General features: G+C 43.7%; 2 protein-coding genes across 8 annotated transcripts; one reads left to right on the top strand and one right to left on the bottom strand.

Annotated features, from left to right (window-relative positions):
* Nucleotides 1-185: 185 nt before the first annotated feature.
* Nucleotides 186-10,979, bottom strand: khnyn (KH and NYN domain containing). 5 transcript variants are annotated; one of them, XM_062515951.1, is made up of 9 exons: nt 10,861-10,979; nt 9,815-10,091; nt 9,278-9,412; nt 6,669-8,674; nt 4,710-4,840; nt 4,238-4,334; nt 2,583-2,690; nt 1,945-2,046; nt 186-1,513 (listed from the first exon to the last, which is right to left on the bottom strand). In XM_062515951.1, the coding sequence occupies exons 2-9, from the start codon at nt 10,058-10,060 to the stop codon at nt 1,063-1,065; spliced, it is 3,276 nt and encodes a 1,091-aa protein (XP_062371935.1). In that variant the 5' UTR covers nt 10,061-10,091; nt 10,861-10,979; the 3' UTR covers nt 186-1,062. The 5 variants fall into 5 exon arrangements, with proteins under 5 accessions (XP_062371935.1, XP_062371938.1, XP_062371934.1 ...); XM_062515954.1 differs by having other exon boundaries at nt 9,815-10,088; nt 10,861-10,964; XM_062515950.1 differs by lacking the exon at nt 10,861-10,979 and adding an exon at nt 10,282-10,740.
* Nucleotides 9,869-21,783, top strand: ripk3 (receptor-interacting serine-threonine kinase 3). Of its 3 annotated transcripts, none has more exons than XM_062515958.1 (13): nt 9,869-10,170; nt 12,006-12,177; nt 12,623-12,953; nt 15,943-16,091; nt 16,933-16,982; nt 17,812-17,967; nt 18,733-18,815; nt 19,181-19,259; nt 19,525-19,562; nt 19,811-19,856; nt 20,421-20,620; nt 20,809-20,857; nt 21,072-21,783. In XM_062515958.1, the coding sequence occupies exons 2-13, from the start codon at nt 12,017-12,019 to the stop codon at nt 21,257-21,259; spliced, it is 1,530 nt and encodes a 509-aa protein (XP_062371942.1). In that variant the 5' UTR covers nt 9,869-10,170; nt 12,006-12,016; the 3' UTR covers nt 21,260-21,783. The 3 variants fall into 3 exon arrangements, with proteins under 3 accessions (XP_062371942.1, XP_062371940.1, XP_062371941.1); XM_062515956.1 differs by lacking the exon at nt 9,869-10,170 and adding an exon at nt 11,157-11,704; XM_062515957.1 differs by lacking the exon at nt 9,869-10,170 and adding an exon at nt 11,157-11,709.
* Nucleotides 21,784-22,151: the final 368 nt, after the last annotated feature.

Here is a 22,151-nt window from a genome sequence, read left to right as displayed (position 1 = left end):
CAATGTAATATTTTTAGGCTTTGGTATCAGTTCATATTCTCTGCAATTTGCATGTCTGTTTATTCTAGCAGGACATTTCTCATGTCTCTCAACATGACTAGACATAGTAGCAAATGTTTTGAAACAATGTCAAACACACCACATTGATGTCAAAAACACAATGGTTATCAAAACGACAACAGAGATGAATGACTACACTCAATTTTATTTTAGGTGGTGAAATCATTAAGACATGATATTTACCATAAATAACAGTGATTAATGGTATACTAGAAATGAAGTCAGAACAACACAGTTCAGATACGGTTAAAAAATACTTCACATTTTTGTTTGTGTGACAATACATTTCCATGCCAGATTGCTATTGAACATTGAAAACTTTGTTATGTAAGACATCACAGTTAAAAATATGAAAAATAAAAATATATAAAAATCTGATGAGCCTCACCAGCTTTTAAAATTACCTCTGAAGATTCAAACATCTAGATATACACATCAAGCTCCTAAAACAAGATGGAGATGATGCAAAAAAAAAAAAAAAAAACACACACAAATGCAAATAATAGAAATAGTACTTCAATATTAATAAAATACAATATAGGCATACATTATCTACAAAAATAGACATTTACAAATATTACACTCTGAAATTAATTCAGCATTAAGATTTAGTAAAAAGTGTCAGGCAAATAGAAAGCATATCAAGAGCAGCCTGCCATCTACCCATCTTTGGTTCTGTAGCATCACAGTAATGATACTTAGCAACAGTTCTAAAACATGTTGCAGTCTTTCAAGCTTCACGCAAAGTCCCACAGGTTATTGGCAAGTGTTACTTTATTTATGCTGGTATATGTCAGATGTAGTAGAGGTTATTTGCCATTAAGACTGCTAAAATATATATATCGCTCTGCACACACGCACACACACACACACACACATACGCGCCCACGCGCACACGCACACACGCACACACGCACACACGCACACACGCACACACGCACACACGCACACACTCTGCCTTTTCACTCGCTCACACATACATTTCATGTCCCTCTCTTTCCTCTAGTCCCCTGCTGCCTGGTGTTCCAGGATGTAGTGGGACAGCAGGTTGACGTCTGTGAGTATCGGGTGTCTCTGCAGGGCCAGCGTCACCACGCTCTCCTGACCCGGGAACACCTGGCTCAAGCTCTCCCGCAGCCTGGAAGTCTCCTCCGCGCTCCTGTGCGGCCGGATCTCAGGCCCCGCACGCCCAAACCCTCCAGATCCTCCTCCTCCTCTTTTTCCCCCTCTCCGGGGCACCTGTTCCCAGCCGTGGGCCGTCTGGCTGGCTGCTGGGCCCGGGGGCTGGAGGTCTGGCTGGAAATCTGGTGTGACTCTGCCGCCCCCTGGGGTCCGGTCGCGGAAGTGCGGCACTTCGGTTTGGGAGCGCTGCTGCTGCTGCTGCTGCTGCTGCTGCTGGATGGGGAATGAGGAGGCCATGCCTGGGAATGTGTGACTGCTGGTGACAGAGGACCTGAAGAGGAGGGGGGAGGAGAAAGAGAAAGAGAGAGAGAGAGGGAGAGAAGGGGAGAGAGAGAGAGAGAAGAAGAAATAAACACCATTTAAAAAAAAAAAAAAAGCTTTCATGTCTTAGTTACCAGATAATGCTTTAAAAAGTTAGGCCCCACAGCAGGAGTGTGTGTAGGCATTTGTTTGTGTATGTGCTTTGTGTGTGCTTCTGTATTTAAGCGTGTGTGTGTGTGTGTGTGTGTGTGTGTGTGTGTGTGTGTGTATGTATGCTTGTGTGTGTGTGTGTGTGTGTGTGTGTGTGTGTGTGTGTGTGTGTGTGTGTGTGTATGTATGCTTGTGTGTGTGTGTGTGTGTGTGTGTGTGTGTGTGTGTGTGTGTGTGTCTAAACATGTGTGCATGTGTGCGCGCCTGTGTGTGTGTGCGTTTGTACGCTACCTCTGCTGTGAACGGAGGAAGTCATTGAGGTGAGGCCCGTCTCTACCCAGAGGGTCGTCTGGAACCATGAAGTGATCCCCAACAAATGTGTACTGGAGGAGGCTGAAAGAGTTCACACACAGTCACTCCAGTGACAACAAGACAAGCAGGCAAACAAACCTAAACAACAAGCTTTTACCTTGTAATTATGTGTTCATAAACTGTTTTCTGATACTGACAGCATTTTGTCCTGCAAGCCTAAATGCATTTAATGCCTTATGACAAATACTTTGTTTTCTAACTATTAGCCAAGGTTTATACATTGATTTTACAATTATTTTCTTAATCTATGAGGTCAAATACACTGGACAATTAATATTGTAATATATAAGGCATTAATATGTTTCTTCTTCTTCTTTTTCTTTAAAAAAAAAAAAAAAAAAACACTGTCCTGTAATTTATACACAATACAGCTACTACACATGCTGTATGCTGTACATAATTTTGCATTTTCAACCTAAAACTAAATTTGGTGTGCAACTTCTCAGAAGCCTTACAAGATATAGACTAACATAGTCATTATAATTAACTTATTTTGGATCTAAACATGTTCATACAGATTCTCCCCAAGCAGCCCTACTAATTCATGTGTAGTCTACCTCTTTCTAATGATGTCCTTCCAGGCATCTGACTCATCAAACAGGTCTCTCATGTTGTCGTTTGTCACGATCACTCCATTCGTCTTCTGGGCGAGCTGAAGCATGAACCTTAAAGTAAAAACAAGAAAAGTAGTTAGTGTGCATATTTGAGAGAATACAAAATGTGGCAGAGGGTACATTTTCAGCAGTTGGAAGTTGCATAGGACAACTGAATCATTGTAAACACTGGTGTCAGTCAAAGAAATCCAATATCTGTTAGAGGTGGTTGTAGATTACAGTTATGTTTTAATAACTAAGGGGCGTTTAAGAAAACCAATGTCAGTTAGAGGTGGTTGTTGATTACAGTTATTTTATGATAACTAAGCGTTGTTGTTGGACATGACAAATTGTGTATCAGCACAAACAACTTTCTGTTGGGCGAAGGGAGCTAATACTTAAGTTTTACCACAGACTTGATTGCAACTTCAGAACCGAAACTCAAACAGCAGTCAGTTGAACTAGCATGCATCCTGCCGTACAGATTCCTTCAGTGACAAAATCTTGTACCAGTAACTTGTCTTTACAAAGTAAAAACGAATAGCTTTCACACAGCATGCTATAAGGTCTCGTGATATGGGCCTGTGTATAACTCACAACACCGCAGACATGGCACCTCATACCGTGCGCCTTCCTCCATCTTACATAACACTAAAGCAGGTGATGAACAATGAGGAACGGACATAGAAGACTTTTGTGTGTACAACACCCACAGCCACATCATTTCTTGAATTTCCCCTTGGGGATCAATAAAGTATCTATCTATCTATCATTGAATGCTGAGTAAATGAAACAACTTCCTTTTCAAAACGTTGCTTGTTGCCATAACATACAGTATTCCATTAGGTTACCTAGGTTACCGGAGCTAAGCAGAGATACCAGAGAGGGTTAAAGCGGAGTGAGAGGCGCAAACGTTCGATCATTTCCGCGTTCTGTCTTCGCAAAGGGGAGGGGGGCGAAATCCCCCTTTAAGCAAACCTGTTAACATTCGAACTGAACTGCTTGCCAATCTGACAGAGATCGATATCCCACTATGACGTCTTTGCGACACGCCTCTTTAAGCAGACAGGAGCTGTTCGAATTTTTCTTCCATAGAAATGCATTATGTTGCTCTATCTTGTCAGTAATTAAGGATCTTTGGAGATACAGGCTAGTGCACTGAAGTGATGTTAGTATGTATATCACACGTAATCCATGACCTTGGCTATGGCCACATGAGAACAACGGTCACCAGCCTACACCTGCTGAGGGACTCGGATGTTTGCAGACTGTCAGCGTAAACAAGTCAGCAGACTTCACAACTCTGGCAGGAAAGGAAGTAAGAAATCAAGGGCATCTGTCATTTGTCTGTCTAGCTGGATAGCTGCTGCGTATCATCTAGTCAACACTAACTACCTTTTTTACTGTTTTAAGTGTACACTCTGGAAATGAAAATCATATTTTCACTATTTGCAGTTAGAATCTACTCTAGTTAGAATGTTTCCAGAAAAAAAAAAAAAAAGACAAATGGTTCTTCCATAACTTTCTACACTCACTCATGAACTCTGCTCAAGTGCACCAATGTTTAGGTTTAAGGAGGCACATTCTTCAAACCAAACATGACCTGCACAAAGACACACCTGTCATCGTAAGAGTTGATTCTTTTCCCCATGACCTCGCGGGAGGGTGTGAATGATAACAGTCCAAGGTCCAGTAGCTCAGTCAGATAGTGTTGTTCTGGAGAAAGAGAAAGAGAGAGAGAGAGAGAGAGAGAGAGAGAGAGAGAGAGAGAGAGAGAGAGAGAGAGAGAGAGAGAGAGAGAGAGAGAGAGAGAGAGAGAGAGAGACAGAGAAGGGTGTGTGTGTGTGTGTGTGTGTTTGAAAATAGCAGAGGGAGAGAGAGAGAAACAAAGACACAATGAGATCTGACTTTCCATATTTGCCATATTCTTATCATTCAAAAGTTACTGAAAGCTATTTTACACTATTCACAAACAAACCACAACATAATTAATGTTGTCAAAAAATCAGCAAACAAACAAAATGACAATGATAGTATAACAGATCCGTCATGAGAGACAAGGAGAACAATTCCACCAACAGGAAGCAATACCTTTGACCCTGGGGTCTCTCTTCTGTCTCCACTGGGGCACCAGGGCTGAGATCTGGCGGTGACCTCTGTCCCAGAAGTGCTGCACGGCCAGGGCGATGCCACGGCAGGAGAAGAACTGGCCCAGTCCATGGCTGTGGACATGTCACCATGGCGACATTAAAGAAACAAAATGGAAACATTTATCTCTGCAGTATACCCCTTGGCGTTAGCCTGGCAAGCCAAACTATACAGAAATGAATAGTCTGGGGTCGGACCATTCACAGAGCTGAAGCCTGTGGGTGGGATGAACAGTTGTCTTTCAAACTGCCTCTGCACGTAATAGGCCAGCATTTGTGACCAATCGTAGCTGGTCGGCAAAACGGCAAATACATCCTTCTTTAAAACGAATGACTTGAGTGCTTCTTTCAGCTCAATCTTCAAAGAAAAGCCCAAGTCCAACTCTTCCAAAGCCGATTAAAACGAGCGCGCTTCGTTAGCCTCATCCATCTTTCGTTTTTCTCTATGGTTGTGCAACACGGTCTCACACCCAACTCGTCGAAGGAGGACGCATGGGCCAGCCCCTGGCGTCAATATCGGAAGCAGAAGGTGAGCTAAGGCGGGCTCAAGGACTCCGTACACAGATAGAGCATTCTGATTGGATAGGCTGGCCTCAACGGTGCGACCATCCCGCTTGGCAAAAATATTTTTGCCAGCTAGGGTGCGTCTAGATTTCTAGGCTACCTTGGCGTCAGTATTCAACGCCATTTTGCCAAGACAGTAGCCTGGGTGTTCCCATGCTGCCTTGTGCGTGATTTGATTCACGCTGCTATGGCTGCCTGGAAACTACCGCCCTAATGTTTGCCTCAGATAGGGGACCAATCACAGAACAGGGGGAAAAGCAAGACGATGATGAGCTATGCACAGACACATTTGATAGACAAATAGCCCAATAAACGGATCTGGAATTTTTTTTCAAATACGAGAAAATGAACGTTTGGTTGCCAGACCACGTCTCATTGAGAAGTGGTGGCGCTAGCCAGGCTACTAAGACAGTAACCAGTTAGTAAAAACAAGGGTCAAAGGGTCCTATCAAATCAACAATGTTATTGTAGTGCAATATCAAGACTGACTGGGCATGTATCAGCAATGTTCTCTGTATTACAAGTCAGACTAGTAGCATCAAAATGAATATGAAACTGTTATTTCAAATTGAAAGAACTACACGGTGATCGCTTAATACAGGGCTAGGCAGGCACACCTTATGAGACATGACAGTGGTATGTCATTTTACAGTTTGATCCAGCTAGCCTACACTCCCTGTATTGTACGGAACCTTGAGCTCCATGGCCACATGGTCTCTATGATCACATTATTGTGATGCAACAGAAGGGATTAGACTACACAGAGCCTATATGTCTCTATATGGCTCTGGCTCTGGGGATACACAACAGTCAGCTCAAAACACGTGTTATTGGTGTGAAACAATGTTGCCAAACCGGAACATTCGGGGTGCACACCTAACTCAGTTGTAACTGACGCTTCAGCTAAGCAACACCCACTGTTTGACGGCAAAAAATGAACTTGCCGCACCCGTCTTTTTCTGCTCATGACTTATGAGATGCATCGTAAATATTTCTCTGTCATGTTGAAGTGAAGCACATGTACTATGTACTTAGTATTACTGTACATACATACTGTACATGACATGTACACAGCTTTCTTGCATGGGATGTGAGTCAGGCCATTTTTCCTATTTCCTATATTTATGTAAAGGCAGAATTGGTCTATATTTCATTTTCATATCTATATATAGAGGTTCAATTCCCATGCTTTACTACAGGAAAAACTAGATCCACTTTCCTTTTACATTTGCCCAAGCATGTGACTTAATTAATATGAATATAGATATCAAACAAATACAGATAATAATTTTGAGAGAGAGAAAGAGAGAGAGAGGTTTAGCCTTGACAGCAGCCCTACCTCATAGCAACGTTGCTCCCGTCAAGAATGACCTGTCGCAAACCAGGGTCTCCGTTGCCACCGGCCAGTTTGAGTTCAAAGGGCATCTGCAGGCCCTCCAGGAAGCGCTGCTGCCCCGTGACCACGGCCCTTGCACCCATGGGTGGGAGACCCTGTCTCTGGGGTGGTCTGCCAAAGTGTGCAGGTAGGGTGGCCGAGAAGTGCGGGTTCATTTGGGGTTCACCGAGCGTGTCGCGAGGGTAGCTGGGTCGTGGTGGTCCTCGGATGGACGAAGAACCTCCTCTCCCGTTCGAGTCCGCCTGGCCCGGGCCTCGATGATGGTTCTGGTGGTTCTGGTGGTTGAAGGTGTTCCAGTTGTTTGTTCTAGTGGTACTACTCGCAGCTCCAGTCACGGGAGGCCTCGTGTGTGCGTTGTCATGTCTGTCCGTCAAAGCAGGCCTCTCCCTTTTCACAGGGGCCTCCTGGGGCGAGTCCCGATAAGCTTGATCGATCAAGAACCTCTCGATAGCTCTGTGCTCCACCAGGACGTTCTCACCCAGTGCGCTTGCGGCTTTGGCGCTAGATTGTCTCCCTAACGATTCCCCCTGATTGTCCCCACCCTTCGCCTTGTCTCTCTTATCAACCGATGCTTTATTCTTCGTCTCTCTCCCAGCACTCCTCTCCTCCTCCTCCTTCCTCCTCTTCATCTCTGCCTCCTCCTTTCTGGCCGAGTCGGCGAGCGACTCCTTAGCGTGTTGCTGTGTTACTGTGTGAGTGGCCGCGGCGGGGTGGTTTGTCCCTGCCGGCTTGCCGTCCCTCTCGCCCTGCCTCTGCAGCTCCAGGAGCAGCTGGTGGAAGCTGAGCTCGGGCAGGTTGCTGCACACCTCGCGCACCCGCTCCTCCGTGTACCCGCAGCTGGCTGCCGCCCGCTTCACCACGCCCAGGACAAAGTCATCGCCGCCACCACCCTCTTCCTCCTCCTCCTCCTCCTCCTCTGGCCCGCTCCGAAGCCCTTCCCCCAGGCTCCTGTCGCTGAAGCTCCCCTGGCTGCTGTGGTTCGGCGCTCCTCTCTCCACCGTCCTGCTGCTTCTGAAGGCGGCTTCCTCTTCGGCTCCGTCGCCGGACCTTCTGCTGACGCCGTTCTTCTCCTCCTCTCCTCCTCCTCCTCCTCCTCCTCCTCCTCCTCCTCCGTCGTCCCGGTCCTGCTCTTGCTGGACAAGCTCCAGGATGTCACAGGGGTCTACGGGTCCAGTCCGAGCCAGCACCCTCTTCACCACGTCCTCCTTGAAGCCCATGGCGGTGAAGAATTTCAGCCGGAGGCTGAGGTCGTCCTGGCTGCCGACGGACACTGCCGCCGTGTCCGTGCTGAACGCCTCATCCAGGACTTCCTGCGGAGCATCCCTTCTCCACCCCTGCGGCCCTCGGGGTCCTCCCCTCCTCTCGTCCGCACCCTCGACCTGACCCCGGCGGTCCCCGTCCACGACCGCAAAACTCCGGAAGAAGGGATCCGGAGTGACCGATGGCACGACCGTGCCCTGGCGCTGGTGGGAATGCTGCCCGTCACCTGTCGAGTCGGACCTGGTGGGAAGGACGCTGCTTCCTGGACTGTGCCGACGCGGGTCCGGCTGCTCGTCTGGGATGTTGTGAGAAGCCCTGTCCGCCACGCCCGTGGCGCCCTGCCTCGCCTCGGGTTCGTCCGCATCTGTCCGTGCCGCCGCAGTCTCAGGAGCGGCGGCGGCGGTGGCGGAGGCCGTGTTCCAGCGGCTGTCCCTCACCAGTTCGAGGAGGACTTCCTTCACGGACACGGGCAGCACCAGCAGGTCCAGCGTGTGCCGGTCGTCCCACCTCTCCACCAGCGCCTTGAAGGCCCGACGGGAATCCAGGGACTCGACTGCTCCTCGAGCCCCAGCGTCCATGCGCAGACCCTGGCTGCTGTCATACCTCTCCACCAGGTCCACGATGAGAGAGTAGGCCCGGACCACGGGTTCTGCCAGGCCTGAGATGAGGACGCACCCTGGGGAACCCACCTAGAGCAGGAAGAACACAAGGAATAGAAATTAGACACGGAAATGTAGACACAACGTGTAGTGTGTAAAAACTATACATTCACAGTAACATTTATTTGCTTTATATGGTTATATGTTGCATAGCTACTGTTAACAAAAGCATTTTTATATGTGTATATATATATATACATATATATATATATATATATACACTGTATATATATATATATATATATACTGTATATATATATCATAAACATATAATATAATGAACAATATTAATATGAAAATGTTATATTATGCTATTACAGTGCCACAATGCCTGTCTAACTGCCATCAGGCTGTGAAACAGACCTATCTGTAAACATCAACATCCATCAGCCTGGGTGGGGTCTGTATTAGGAGGCGAGGTGACTACAGTAGCTAACCCGCATAACTTTGGGAGTAACCACTGATATCCAAAAGAACACTGCACTAAGCAGCTATTGTTTCAAAAGTGACACATTGTTTGGAGATCAGTGGTTACTCTGTTACCTGGGTAACCGTGTAACCTTGCTTCATATAGTAATAGCTCTCTGGTCCTTGTCCCAGCAGCCACTCCACCCTCAGTCAACTCCTCCTTACCACGATATGGGCTGAAGTGTTTCTGATCAGGCAGTCCGTGAACAGCCCACGGGCACCACAGAACACTGAGTGCAGGACCTCTGGGTAGGGAACCTCCTGCTGCTCCTCCTGGTTCACGGCACCCTTTACATAGAGCTGCGTGACCATGACACAGAGACAGTGGACATGGAAATTGGACAAGACAGTTAGACGGAGGGTGGATGCAGGGAGGGGACAACACAAAGAGATGGTAGACAGATGAGATAATCAGGCAGTGAGCATGGAGTTCAGCACAAACACAGATTATATCTGTCATCATTAATTACCTGACAATGTTTTTTTTTTCTTTCCCCCAAATTTGTTTCAAATTCCATGCTCACCATATGTGTTGTCCCTCTTTTGGACAATCAGATTTTTACATAGGACAAAGCCTACAGTAGGTGAACCCTGACGAACCAATTTGGTAACAGGTTCATGGTTCACCCAGGCTACCTGACATGCACTTTGAATGTCTAGCATTCAGCTTGTAACTCTGAAAGCAGAGAAGGCACATCTCACCTTAGCTGCATGTACGTCTCCAGACTTCCCCTTCAGCAGCAGCCACATGAGTCCAGTCTGATGAACCTCCGCCTCTTCTTCCAAGGCTATATCCAACTCCACCCCGAAAACGCGCTTCGCCGTGGGCTGGAGGGCCATGACGGCCCCCCGTAACGCCGCGGAACATGTGAACTCATCCTCCACCATTGCCTCGTTCTCACTCAACTGCATGCCTTCGCTGCTGCTCTCTTCAGAGGCGAAAGCCATGGCTGGCACACGACGAGCCGAGGAGCAGCTACTGGGAGGAAGACATGGAGAGAACGCGCCAGCATTTATTATCCCCGCGTGACTTAATCAATTTTGAAACTCACAACAAGGTGACTACGAGAAACTCTGAACTAAAGGACACAGTTGGCTGGCTACAATACATCTGACTACATCATATTAGGCGTATGTGTTTTTTTGTACCTAAAGCGTTTATTACTTACAACGTGTAGTGAGGCCTGTCTGAGCTAGGCCTTCATAACTCCAGTAGCCTATGTTCGCAATTTCAGCGATAAGTTTCGTTTCCAAATCGGTGTCAGTCGGTCTTCCGCGAATCTGGTTCAGTAACTCGGGAGTAAAGTTCGACACCACTGTTCTTGGAAGGTTTGCCTAGTTAACGTTTCAATTATGCACCACGACACGACTCACCTTACCTTAAGATCCCAAGTAGTACAGGACACTATAATTTGGTGGACGTCATCCTTGTTTTGCTATAACGTGGTTATTTGTTGATAAAACTGAAACTTTCCCTGCGGCGATCGTAATGACTTTACTAGAGACGCACAGAAAAAAATAGGCTAGAACACATTCGAACTCACATGTAAAATAACGTTGACGAAACAATGTATCTCTCGAAACAATGTATCTCTCTTTTAGAATGTCATAATCGATTTATAGCAACATTCGTATTGGAACACTGTAAACAAAGCGCATGACAACAATAAATGACCACGGCCACAGCACATCAGAATAGCATAACAAGAAGTCTCGATCTGGTTTATAGTGCTGAACACACTCCTTACCTCTCTCACAGATTAGATAAACACGTTAATCCTACACTGGCTACAGTAGAACATGAATGAAATATCCAGGAAATAATAGATTCGCCTACATTAGACTATGTGTTATTGTTTTGCCAAGCGTGAGGTTGTCGGAGAATTGTGGTAATCTTGGCCCTCCTTCTGCTCGCTCTCGTTGGCTGAGCATATCACAGGATGAAAACTTCCGATTTGACAGGGGGGAATTCCAATGACGTCACAATTTGTGTGACTGACATTTCCATAGCACCACAGCACCGATATTTCCATGGACAATGAAAGTCAACGCTTTAAAACAGATTGTAAAGCAAATGAAAAATATAAGGCTGACCAAAAAACTGTTGAGCAGTTATTCAGCAATGTTTAGGTCATTAGGTTTTGGTGTAAAAAGCTGATCCATACTAGACACACACACACACACACACACACACACACACACACACACACACACACATACACACAGCTGCTACTAACTAAACTAGAAATTAGGTGGATTTGGAAAGGAAATGCAGGCGAGATAAAGTGCGGTACCCTACATGGCTTGGAACTCAAGAGAGGAAGACAAAATCCTTTTGTGGACAATAAAGATTACAACTGTTAGGCTACTTCCTCCTCACAGGTAAATTCCCCTCTCGCATAGAGCGTCGTTGGGCTACAAGGCGCCCATGAGCAGAAGTGAAAGCGATGTTTTCTGACGCAGTCAGCGTTGAGCTGCTGCCTAGTCGTAGTCATGATCTAGTCACTTCAGACGACTAAATCGTATTCTTTCATGAAGATATGACAGATGGCTAAAAAAAGAACACCGTTCACCTGCAGAACATGCAATTAAGTAAGGTAGGTCAAACTATTACTAAAGTGTCCTCGTCAGTGTTGTTGGCTTCTTAAAGATAGCTTATACGGCCGTGTATGATTTGTTCGTTCGGTTTTTTCTTTTCTTTTAAAAAAAACCTTAAAGACCAACAATAGAAAATAACCTAAAAACACGTTTTTGCCCTGGTCTCCTTCAGTGGGGGGGATATCCACACTGATTGAGATTTTGTTCCATATCTGTTTGGTGTTGGACATACAGGTACCGTCCACAACTAATAATGTTACACCAAAACACCCAAACCGATACTTTTCACCCGCAGTTAAAAAAAAAATGGAAATGGAATCCACTTGCCAACCGCCTGTTCTGATTAAAGACGATAGTCTCGCGTCGTGGGAGGTGATTGACAGCGGAGGCTTTGGACAGATCCATCGGGCCAAACATGTTCGCTGGGGCATGGACGTGGCCGTGAAGGTGCTCCACCACAGTGAGGGGTAGGTACTGTAGGTAGGGTAGTGTTCGTGAGTGCCAGCGGAATTCAGACTGTGATAGGCCTACATCTGTCATGTTGTATCTTTTCTCAGTTTTCGTTCTATAGCTAATCATTATGTTAATTTGAACCTCAGAAAACTCTCTTAAGAAAACGTATTGCTACTTTAACTTCTAAAATGTGTGTTCTGTAGGCCCAATTTGGATTTTTTGAGTTTTATGCTGAAACACACACACAGAGAGAGAGAGAGAGAGAGAGAGAGAGAGAGATACAACTTAATCTTCTATGAACAATGCACAGACATGTTTTTGTTTGCATTCCCATACCCATTCATACACACCTGTAAAGATGAATCCAATTACCTCCTCCTCCTCCTCCTCGTCCTCCTCCTCCTCCTCCTGCTCCTGCTCCTCCTCCTCCTCCTCCTCCTGCTCCTGCTCCTGCTCCAGGTCTGGGGTAGCCCTCTGGAAGGAAGCCGACATGATGCGGCAGGGCAGCAACCCCTTCGTGCTGCGGATCCTGGGGGTGTACCAGGGCTACCCGCCGGTAGGAGGTCCCTCCCCGTCCTACCAGCTGGGCTTGGTCATGGAGTTCATGGAGCGGGGCTCCCTGGCCAGACTTCAGGAAGCCCTCGGCGGACCCCCGCCCTGGCCTTTGGCTTTCCGACTGGCCCACCAGGTGGCCCTGGGCATGAACTTCCTCCACTGCATGAGTCCACCGCTGCTGCACCTGGACCTGAAGCCCAGCAACGTGCTGCTGGACAGCGACCTCACCGCCAGGGTCAGACATGAATGCACACATGCCCTCTGTTCATATTCAGTGGAGTGCAGTATCAAACTACTATGTAGTACTATATTACATAGTAGTACTATATATGTATTATTTATTCACTGATAAAGAAGTATGCACCAACAGTAGTGGGAAAAGGCACTTTGTCAATTAGTAACTAAGTCAATATTAAACAAATAATAAGTATATCTGTAAATAGTAAATTTGCTGGACTGCGACCTCACGGCCAGGGTTGGACAATAATAATAATAATAATAATACATTTTATTTGTATTGCACTTTATATTATGGTCAATCTCAAAAGTGCTACAAAAATATAATGCAAATGAAAAACAGATAAAAGCAGATAAAAAATAATGTGATTCAAAACAGATAGCAGCATTCATGTCACATGGTTTTAGTTTCATGGCAGTTTTGTTCTGTACTTATTGCCACAATCACAGTATCATCTAGCACCGACTGCTCATCTTACATCTGTTATGTCTGCAAAACAGCTGAAGAATGTCGGCAAATTGTGCTAGTCTGTCTTCTCTGATTATCTACTGTAGTATGTTTACTGGATATAGCCTACTGTTGCTTTGGGAGATGTGTATGTGTCATGTGGTGAGAGTGGAATAGAAACATCAGCCTCCGTAGACCATCTTGTTTTGAACAACTGACCGGTAGTTGGGCCTACAATTTGTAGTTTCACTTGTGTTGTAAAAATGGACAATTTAAGATCAAGTGAAAGCGGGCAGACTGAATGTCTATTTAATGAGTGAATTATAGGGTTAAATGGAGCCAGGATAGCCCTGAGCTCATTTTAACTGTGGTGGTGTGTGGTGAACTGCCTTTATTGTAGAGATTTGGTGGCTTGGTCAAGTCAATTAGGCCGTTGAAAGACCAGCATCAGACCAAAATGTCCAGGCTGTAGTGATTTTAGAATTAAGGAAGTGCTGTTTGATGGAGGGATTTTTGGACACACATAGACCTATGTTTTGTGTATTACACAATAGTGTTCTACTTCCCCTAAACACCCAAACCACAACGGCTTTCACATACAAACAAGACGGTCAAACAATGTCACTCAACAATGTGACTGCACAGACACATGACTTAAACACAATTTAATCAGTATGAGAAGTAGTCCCTAACTTTGAGATGTAGATTTGAAGGATTGCCATTGCAGTAGCCAGCATACTGCATGAATGTGTAAGATTACAGGCAATACAGACCTGTATGGATGAACTTCATACAAATTAAGATTCTGGGATATACACATACTGTACAGTATGTGGTTTTGGTGCTCTAACCTCACTAGCCACCGTGTGTAAGATCCCATGGCTTACAAACAGATTGTCTGCTTTGAGCAAGTAGGGTTAGCTGGATGGAAGATTTCTTGTGGGACAATTGTGGAAAGTGTCATCTAGAAAGTCTTAGTCTGTCATGAGTCAATCCCTCGTTTCATTAAAGCCCGCGATCTTGACAAAAAGAGTGCTCCAACATGAAGCAACAGGTTTATAATCCGGAGTTTTATTTGAGCCGAACCAGCACCAACGAAACTGACAGGCAGAGAACTGCAAGGTTTTTTTTATCATCAGAAAGTGCAATGAGTTGTAATTGCAGACCATAACATCCTGTTTCAGGAAACGGAAAGAGTGGACAATATAATAGCTCATGTGGTCCTTGTGGTTGGGTTTGGGATTTGTGTTTTCCTCTTTACGTTTGTTGCTTGAATCATCAACTAGCTCTGTCAGGAACATCACTGTTGTCATGGCTTCTTCCCTGTTGCAGATAATTATCCATAGAGCAGCCAGTTCTTACAGCAGTGAGTCGGTGACGCAATGGAATGACAATATTAAAGGGACTGTTCACCGATTAGCATTAAGCTTTGTATCTAGAAATCTGTGCATCATTCCCTCAGTTTGCCTTGAGACGGGAGAAATACGGATATCAATGAAACCCATGAATAGGACTTCCTGCTTTCAATGATGTAAAATGATGATTTTTAGATCATTGAAAGCAGGAAGTCCAACATTGAAATCCGTATTTCTCCCATCTCAAGGCAAACTGAGGGAATGATGGACGACCATTCAAAAACATGAGTGGTTTTCTAAAGATACAAAGCTTAATGCTTATCGGTGAAGAGTCCCTTTAATGAGAAAAGTGGGGATTGGGGACATTATGTTTTATTGTGAAATTCTTGTGGTTTCCCATTATACTGCACTGCTTGGACTTCCTAAGACTTCCATTGCAATACATTTCAATCAGAGAAGCTTCTCGATCACCGGATGTGTATACCACTGTTACTGTCACTGTACTCTAAGCTGAATGCCACTGTCTGTATGGGCCTGTCACATATTCACATACTGTACACAATTCTGAGTTAAGTAATCACTGACTTGACTGGTTTATGTATTAGGCCTACTGTTATCAAAACGGGCAAGATTAGTGTAACATTTTATTTTAGATGTTGAACTCTTCTACTTGTGTAATAATAGAATAGAATATATACTTTTTTTGATCCCGTTATGGACATTTCCAGAAACATTTTGTCTATGTTATGAGTCATCTGCACACCTGGACTGACTCCTGACAGGTGCATGGTCTAAGGATCAGCTTTAGTTGCCATGGTGTAACAGCCAGGCTACACTGGGAGCGCAATTGAAGAGCTCTGTTCGCTGAGCATTTTTTGTCTTAGTTAAGGCATCTAGTAACACCTGTTCTAGCCCTACTATTTCATGTTAAAATGGCTGCCATGAAAAAGGTATATTACTTGCCTGGTGTAGCCTGTCTGTTAGGATTAACTTTATTGTTGCCATGACACTAAAGTGTGATGCCTTGCCATAGTAACAATAAAGTTGATCCTTAGACCACACACACTTATTGGAAATCACTATCAGTGCTTTGGAACTTTGTCAGACGGAACATGCTAAAATGCGTACAGGTAAAATGCTCAACTTGTATACAGTACTCAATTGGACGCCACTGTTTTCTGCAGCTCACGGATTTCGGCTTGGCCAGACTGGCCCGCAGTGTGTCCAAGAGAAGCAGGGAAGCGGACAGTGAGACGGGAGGGACAATCAGCTACATGCCTCCTGAGGCCTTCAACCTGTCATACAAGCCTACCAGTGCCTCGGACGTCTACAGGTAGCCTACACCAGAGCCATAGAGAGAGAGAGAGAGAGTTGCGACACTCTTTGATGTTGCCGCCACATGATCAAAAGTTCCAAAAAACCTGTGCTGAATGGCTGAATCGCAGGAGGGTGGGATGTGCTTCTGGATGCTGGAAGGTGTAATCAATTAACTCAGTGATTACTGACCAAGAGATTGGCTGTAAATAGTTCCAAAAGTCCCATAACGAGAAAATAGCCTGGAAAAAGCCCTGCCATTTTTTCCTATGGAGGTCTATGGGAGTGCCGCCACTCTGTTTTATCTACCGCTCTGGCCTACACCATTTGATCGCCCATTCACATTTGCTGTTATAACCTGTTGAAGAGTGAGGTCGCAAATATGTGATTGGAACGTTTGTGAACCAAGAGTTCCATACTATGATGTGACAATTACTCTCAGGGCTTTTCCCCATAGACTGTACAAAGACCACTGAAACTATAGATCGTTCACATAGAATTCTAGAAGGAGCTAGGAAAATAATTCACTCCTTGGACTAAATGCATCCCACTCTGGCCGGGAATTGAGGGAGAGCAGATCTAACCTCTGTATTTCTCTTTGCTGTGTCGGGCTGAGGAAATACACTGTTTATTTGGGTTGTAGTAGCGTATCCCGACATTTCCAGTTTGCCTCAACGTAATTGTTAGATCTCATGTGGAAAATCCACACCCAGAAACACATAGATGAGCTAACTGGAGCTTTGATCAGCCTTGCTTAATTAGCCCCTTTCCCACAGTCTGCATGTACATCATATGTCCAAATAAAGTGTGGTTCACGGAGGTCTGTAGTTAAATCTGTGCTCTGTAATTTCCCTCTCCAGCTACGGGGTTCTCCTGTGGTCCATCTTCACCGGGAAGGAACCTTACCCATGTGAGTCACCTTGTCGTCATCTTCGAAGACGTCTCTTTCGGGTTCTCTCTTTCCCTTTCATCCACTCTTTCTTTCGCTTTCAGCCACATTGTTTGGCTTGTGGCATACATTCTTCTGTGCTCATCAGAAGCTTGTGTGGATACTGCTCTCTGTCTGTACTATACTGTAAGTTGCCTTTAAGCACAATACAAATATGTTTATATGACAGTATATTGTTTAATCCTATCTCTGATCCTACCCTTGATCTATCTTCTCCCCAATCATCCTTCTCAGGAAGGGATACGTGGGGAGATTTTGCATTGCACTGTTGAACGATGCCTGCTTGCATACTGATTCCTGCATAATGCCATGGCAGGCGATTGAGGTCCCTGACCAGAAACCTGGCCAAACAAGCTTTCCACTTGAGTGCAGTATTTTAGGCACTTTCTAAATTCAAACTTGTGAATATCAGATGGGAGTAGGCCTAGTACTGTACATACTGACACTATAGCCATCAACTGACAGTGGTGCCTTCGGATTTCCACATTGCCACCAGATGTACTATGCAGAACAAACAGGTTGTTGTCACTAGATAATCAATGAGACTGTCTTTCTCTTTCACTCCCTGTTTCTTACTTCTACATATCACCTATCCTATCCTTTTTTTGGTTTTCATCCAGTTGACCCCTAACTTGGTTCCATTGCCTTAGTTCCATTCCTTTTGTTCCTATTAATTCTATTCAGTTCCAGTTCCAGTTCCATTCCATTTCTCCACCTTTAACACCTGCCCCCAACCTCCTCATCTCCCCCCTCTCCCCTGGATTCCTCTGGGTCTCCCTATCGCTTTTAGATGCTCAATCTAGTCTGGTGCGGTTTCGGATCCCACTTGGAGACCGTCCCGATTTAGAGTCCCTGGACGTGGCCGGTGTGGAGGGCCTGAGCGATATTGCTGAGCTGATGAAGAAATGCTGGGATAAAGACCTGGCTTGGAGACCATCTTTTGAGGGTGAGTAGAGCAAAATAAGTCTTGCATTGTTGAGGTCTTGTTTTTCCTGAAACACAACAGGTACAGTAATCAATAACTACAGTTGAGAGACAAATTGGTTAGAATGCTGCTCAGATATGAATGAGATGTCCTTCCTTTATGCTCATGAGTGAGGATCTATGTTCAGATAGATAGATAGATATAGAGATAGATAGATACTTTAATGCCATGCCCCCAGTTTGTAGCACTGGAGCTTTCTGGCAGCTCTAGCTAGGTAGAACCGATTGTTTTAGTTTTATTAAGCAAGGTCAGTACTCGGTGACCTCGAAAAACAGAGACCTAGTATGTGAAAAATTTATGGAATTTTCCTTAAAAGACTGTTCTTTGCACACAGTAGCCTCTGTAGGCCAAACTGTAATTCCTACCAAAATGCAGTGCATACTAAGTTCTTCCGAACAGTCTGCTACAGTAGATGATGTCTGATACCATAGGTTCATTATAAGTTGCACAATACACCACGTATTGAATCAGAATGTACCTTGAATGTACCAGGACCTTCAGAATGACATTCACTCTTCTATTGACTGAGGTACTCAGCACAGGCTGACTGTCATGCAAACTTTGAATCTTTGTAGTACATTCATTTTGGACAAAGGAGTCTGCCAAATAGCCATAATCATAACCATGACCATTTGAGTGATGGCCAGTAATGATATGTGGGTAATGAGAACTGTAAGTACTTGGTGAAAAGGACACTCATTATCGCTATCATCTGTGGTTCTTCAGAGTGCCACCCTGTGACAAATCGTGTGTTTGACCTGCACAAACGGGGGATAAGCGAAGCCGTGTACAATGTACAGAAGAAACTGGTATGTCATTGTTCCTCCTGGTATCAAAGAAAAATGTCACCAAAGATAATATAGATACATTTAATCTGTAGCATATTTTTTTTAATTAATTATTAACGTTTCAAGTAAAGATTCATCTGAGAGATCATCTGAAAATGTTTGCTTCCTGTGCCCTTTTATCTTTACAATGGGAGGCAAAAATAGAATTGATGGACACACACACACACACACACACACACACACACAGACACACAGACACACACACACACAGACACACACACACACACACACATATATTCTGTCTGTGTGTTATATCTGTCATTCATATGTGTCCATCCATAGTGCAGTACCGCTATGCATTATAATGTAAGCGTTCCTCTCCATAGGACTCTGACTCTGAGGCATCTTTGAGGAATTCCCGTAGTGAGACAGTGCTGGCTCCCACACCGCCTCCTCCTGTTCATGGTACCACCACCTCACATCCAGCCCATGTCCTTCCCTTGTCCATGTCTACTGTAGCTGCATCTGGCACACACTTTCACTCTCTAGTACTACAACTGCTAACTGTAACAGTGACAATAGTTCCTCAACTAAATAGTTCCAACTCTAGACAGAGTTCTTTTTTGTTATGGAGAAATAGCATAATGATATTTAGAAAGTAATGACTAATCCTACATTAACTGTTGTTAGTGTTTTTATTTCTAATTGTTATATTTTGCTCCCGTCATAGCTTGTATACAAGTGTGCAGTGAGGTGGAACCTCAAAAGGTACATTTGCAATATTTTATATATTTATATCTGGTAATATTATGCATATTAATTCACAGGCGAAATGATGTGCATCTAGATGGTTTGACAGAATGAGTTTAATCACAGCTGATAGTAGTGCTAATAAAACAGAGAGGACAGTACACAGAAATGGATATAAATGAGTGCATAAGTATGGTTGTTTTTCAACATAGAATTTCGTCTTTCTTCAGAACACTAACAGAGAACATCTGATTTCTTTTTTTTAGGAAACTGGCAGTTGCCAAACTTCCCAGCTCAAACACAAGCCAGAAGGTAAAGCAATGGTTACATTCTTGCATAAACGTCACAATAACAAATCATTTCAAATAATATAAAATGTTATTATTAGTTGACATTAAAATGGCACTAAATATTACATAGTACAAATCAAAACGTAATCTACTCATTCGCTTGTCATGTAATCAGATATAGGCATGATTTAAAATTCTAAAGTGACTAAAGTTAAGTTAATAATGAGGCTAAATCTATTTGCTAATGTAACGCCATGAGCAAGATCCTGGACAAACATCAGTGGATCAGCTCGATGCTCCCAAATGCCATTCAGTTGCTGTACTTTGTGTAACTGTACTGTACTTTGTCTGTCATTTAAATTAGCGCTCACACAGTACAGTAAATCACACCCCTGTATCCTGTATTGTTTGTGGTCTTAGTATGTGTGTACTGTGTTTGTAGCATGGTGGGATTTATTCTTGCGACATGAAAATATTACTGTATGTCGATGAACATGACGATGGTGTTGTATCTTGAATTTCCCCTTGGGGATCAATAAAGTATCTATCTATCTATCTATCTATCTATCTATCTATCTATTCCTAGATTCTGTCAAGAAGCATTCACATCAGCCAGTCACAGCAGCTTCTCAGCGTCATGAAACCTCCTCATCCTCATCCAAATCAAAACAGCATTTGACTTCCACGTCCTTATCCAATCAAAAACAACACACAACTTCCACGTCCTCATCCTCATCCAATCACAAGCAACATGTGACTCGCTCATTCTTTCATCCACCCTATCTAGTAAGTGTGAAGGACCCTTTATATGAGAGGGCTTTCAGTGGGATCCAATATTTTTTAATAATTATTTTCTTACTGTAGATTTTACTCTAAATGTACTGTTGTTCTTATACCATTGTTGTTAGTTGCTTTGGATAATTGCTAAATAGCATAAATGTAAATGTAGTTTTGTGTTTGTTTTCCTAATTTAGCCTTCCGTTCAACGACAGTATTCTTCTCCTGTTCCCAAATCAGGATATGGTAAGTATAATACAGCTAAGATCTTTACTTTATTTTTTATTTTTTTTGCCAACCGTGAAACAGCTAAAAATAATGACAGCCATATAATCTTATACCTCTCTTTAAATGCTATGAGTTATATCTTTTTGTTTATACAATAGATAAAAGTGTTTGCAAAATGTCTGACCCTTAAACCCTTTTAAATTATCTAATTTTCTTTCCTTGTCTCTCTTAGGCAATCTTAATTTGACAGACCTCCAGTTTGTGCAGATAGGTGACAACAATCGCATGCATGTCAACATTACACCCAAAAAGCAGCGCCACAGGAACCCGACAGCGCCCTCTAGAGTCAACCTGCCGGCATCGCAGGCAGACCCCTATAAGCCTGAGGGTGCCAGCACATCCGACACACACCTCAAGTAAGGCTTTGAGCCGTCCATGATCGGATGGAAAACAGGGAGAAATAGCCGTGTCTGTCCCCTTTTTTTATTTCTCACCTGTTCTCATGTTCTCAGGTTCTCAATCATCAGCATTGTCATTATAATTATGAACCAGTGCACACAAATATATTCCTTAACTCAATAATGATTCATGCAATAATGATTAATCTGAAATTGTGGTGCTTGGATCTGTTGTATACCAAGGCGGATCAAATGTATAGTGTCATTGACATTGTGTCTTTTTTACCGAAAAACGTAACATATCAACAATACTGATGTGGAAAATAAATGCAATGGGCGGTCAGGGACCTGCTCACAAGCCATATGAGATATGACACATCGCATGCTTTGTTGTCAAGATGGCAAATCATTTTTCTTAGTTTATTTATCTTATTTTCATTAATACTGTCATGTTTTCCCCTCCTTTCCCATGATTCAATAGTCCATAGTCTATTGTGAGATCAGAGGAAGGGATATGTTTTTGTGAAGGAAAATGTTATTGTGATGCTTTTGCAATTTTTTTTACAAATGACAACAACAAAAAACCATGGAATTAAAAAAAATAATAAAACAATGTAAAATATTGTGCCTTAATTGGTTGACTTACCTTCTACATCATTACTGGTACATATTATGCCATATGCTTTGTTGCTAGTATTGGGTTTTTAGCTAGGTTAGTTTAGGTTATGGCTAACATATGTTTCTAACATACTCAATTACACATAGTAATCATTAATTACTTATGTAATAAACAAAAACAAAAACTTTAACAAAAACACTTTAATAAAGCATCATTCAATGGCTATAGTACAGTATTTAGTTTACCTGTAGTAGCATTGAGGAATTCTAAAGGAATTGAGTGACTGTTGACCCCG

The sequence above is a fragment of the Sardina pilchardus genome, chromosome 16 (assembly GCF_963854185.1).
Source record: "Sardina pilchardus chromosome 16, fSarPil1.1, whole genome shotgun sequence".
Lineage (NCBI taxonomy): Eukaryota > Metazoa > Chordata > Actinopteri > Clupeiformes > Clupeidae > Sardina > Sardina pilchardus.
The sequence above is the reverse complement of the archived record's forward strand: the minus strand, read 5'-3'. Positions and strand labels throughout refer to the sequence as shown.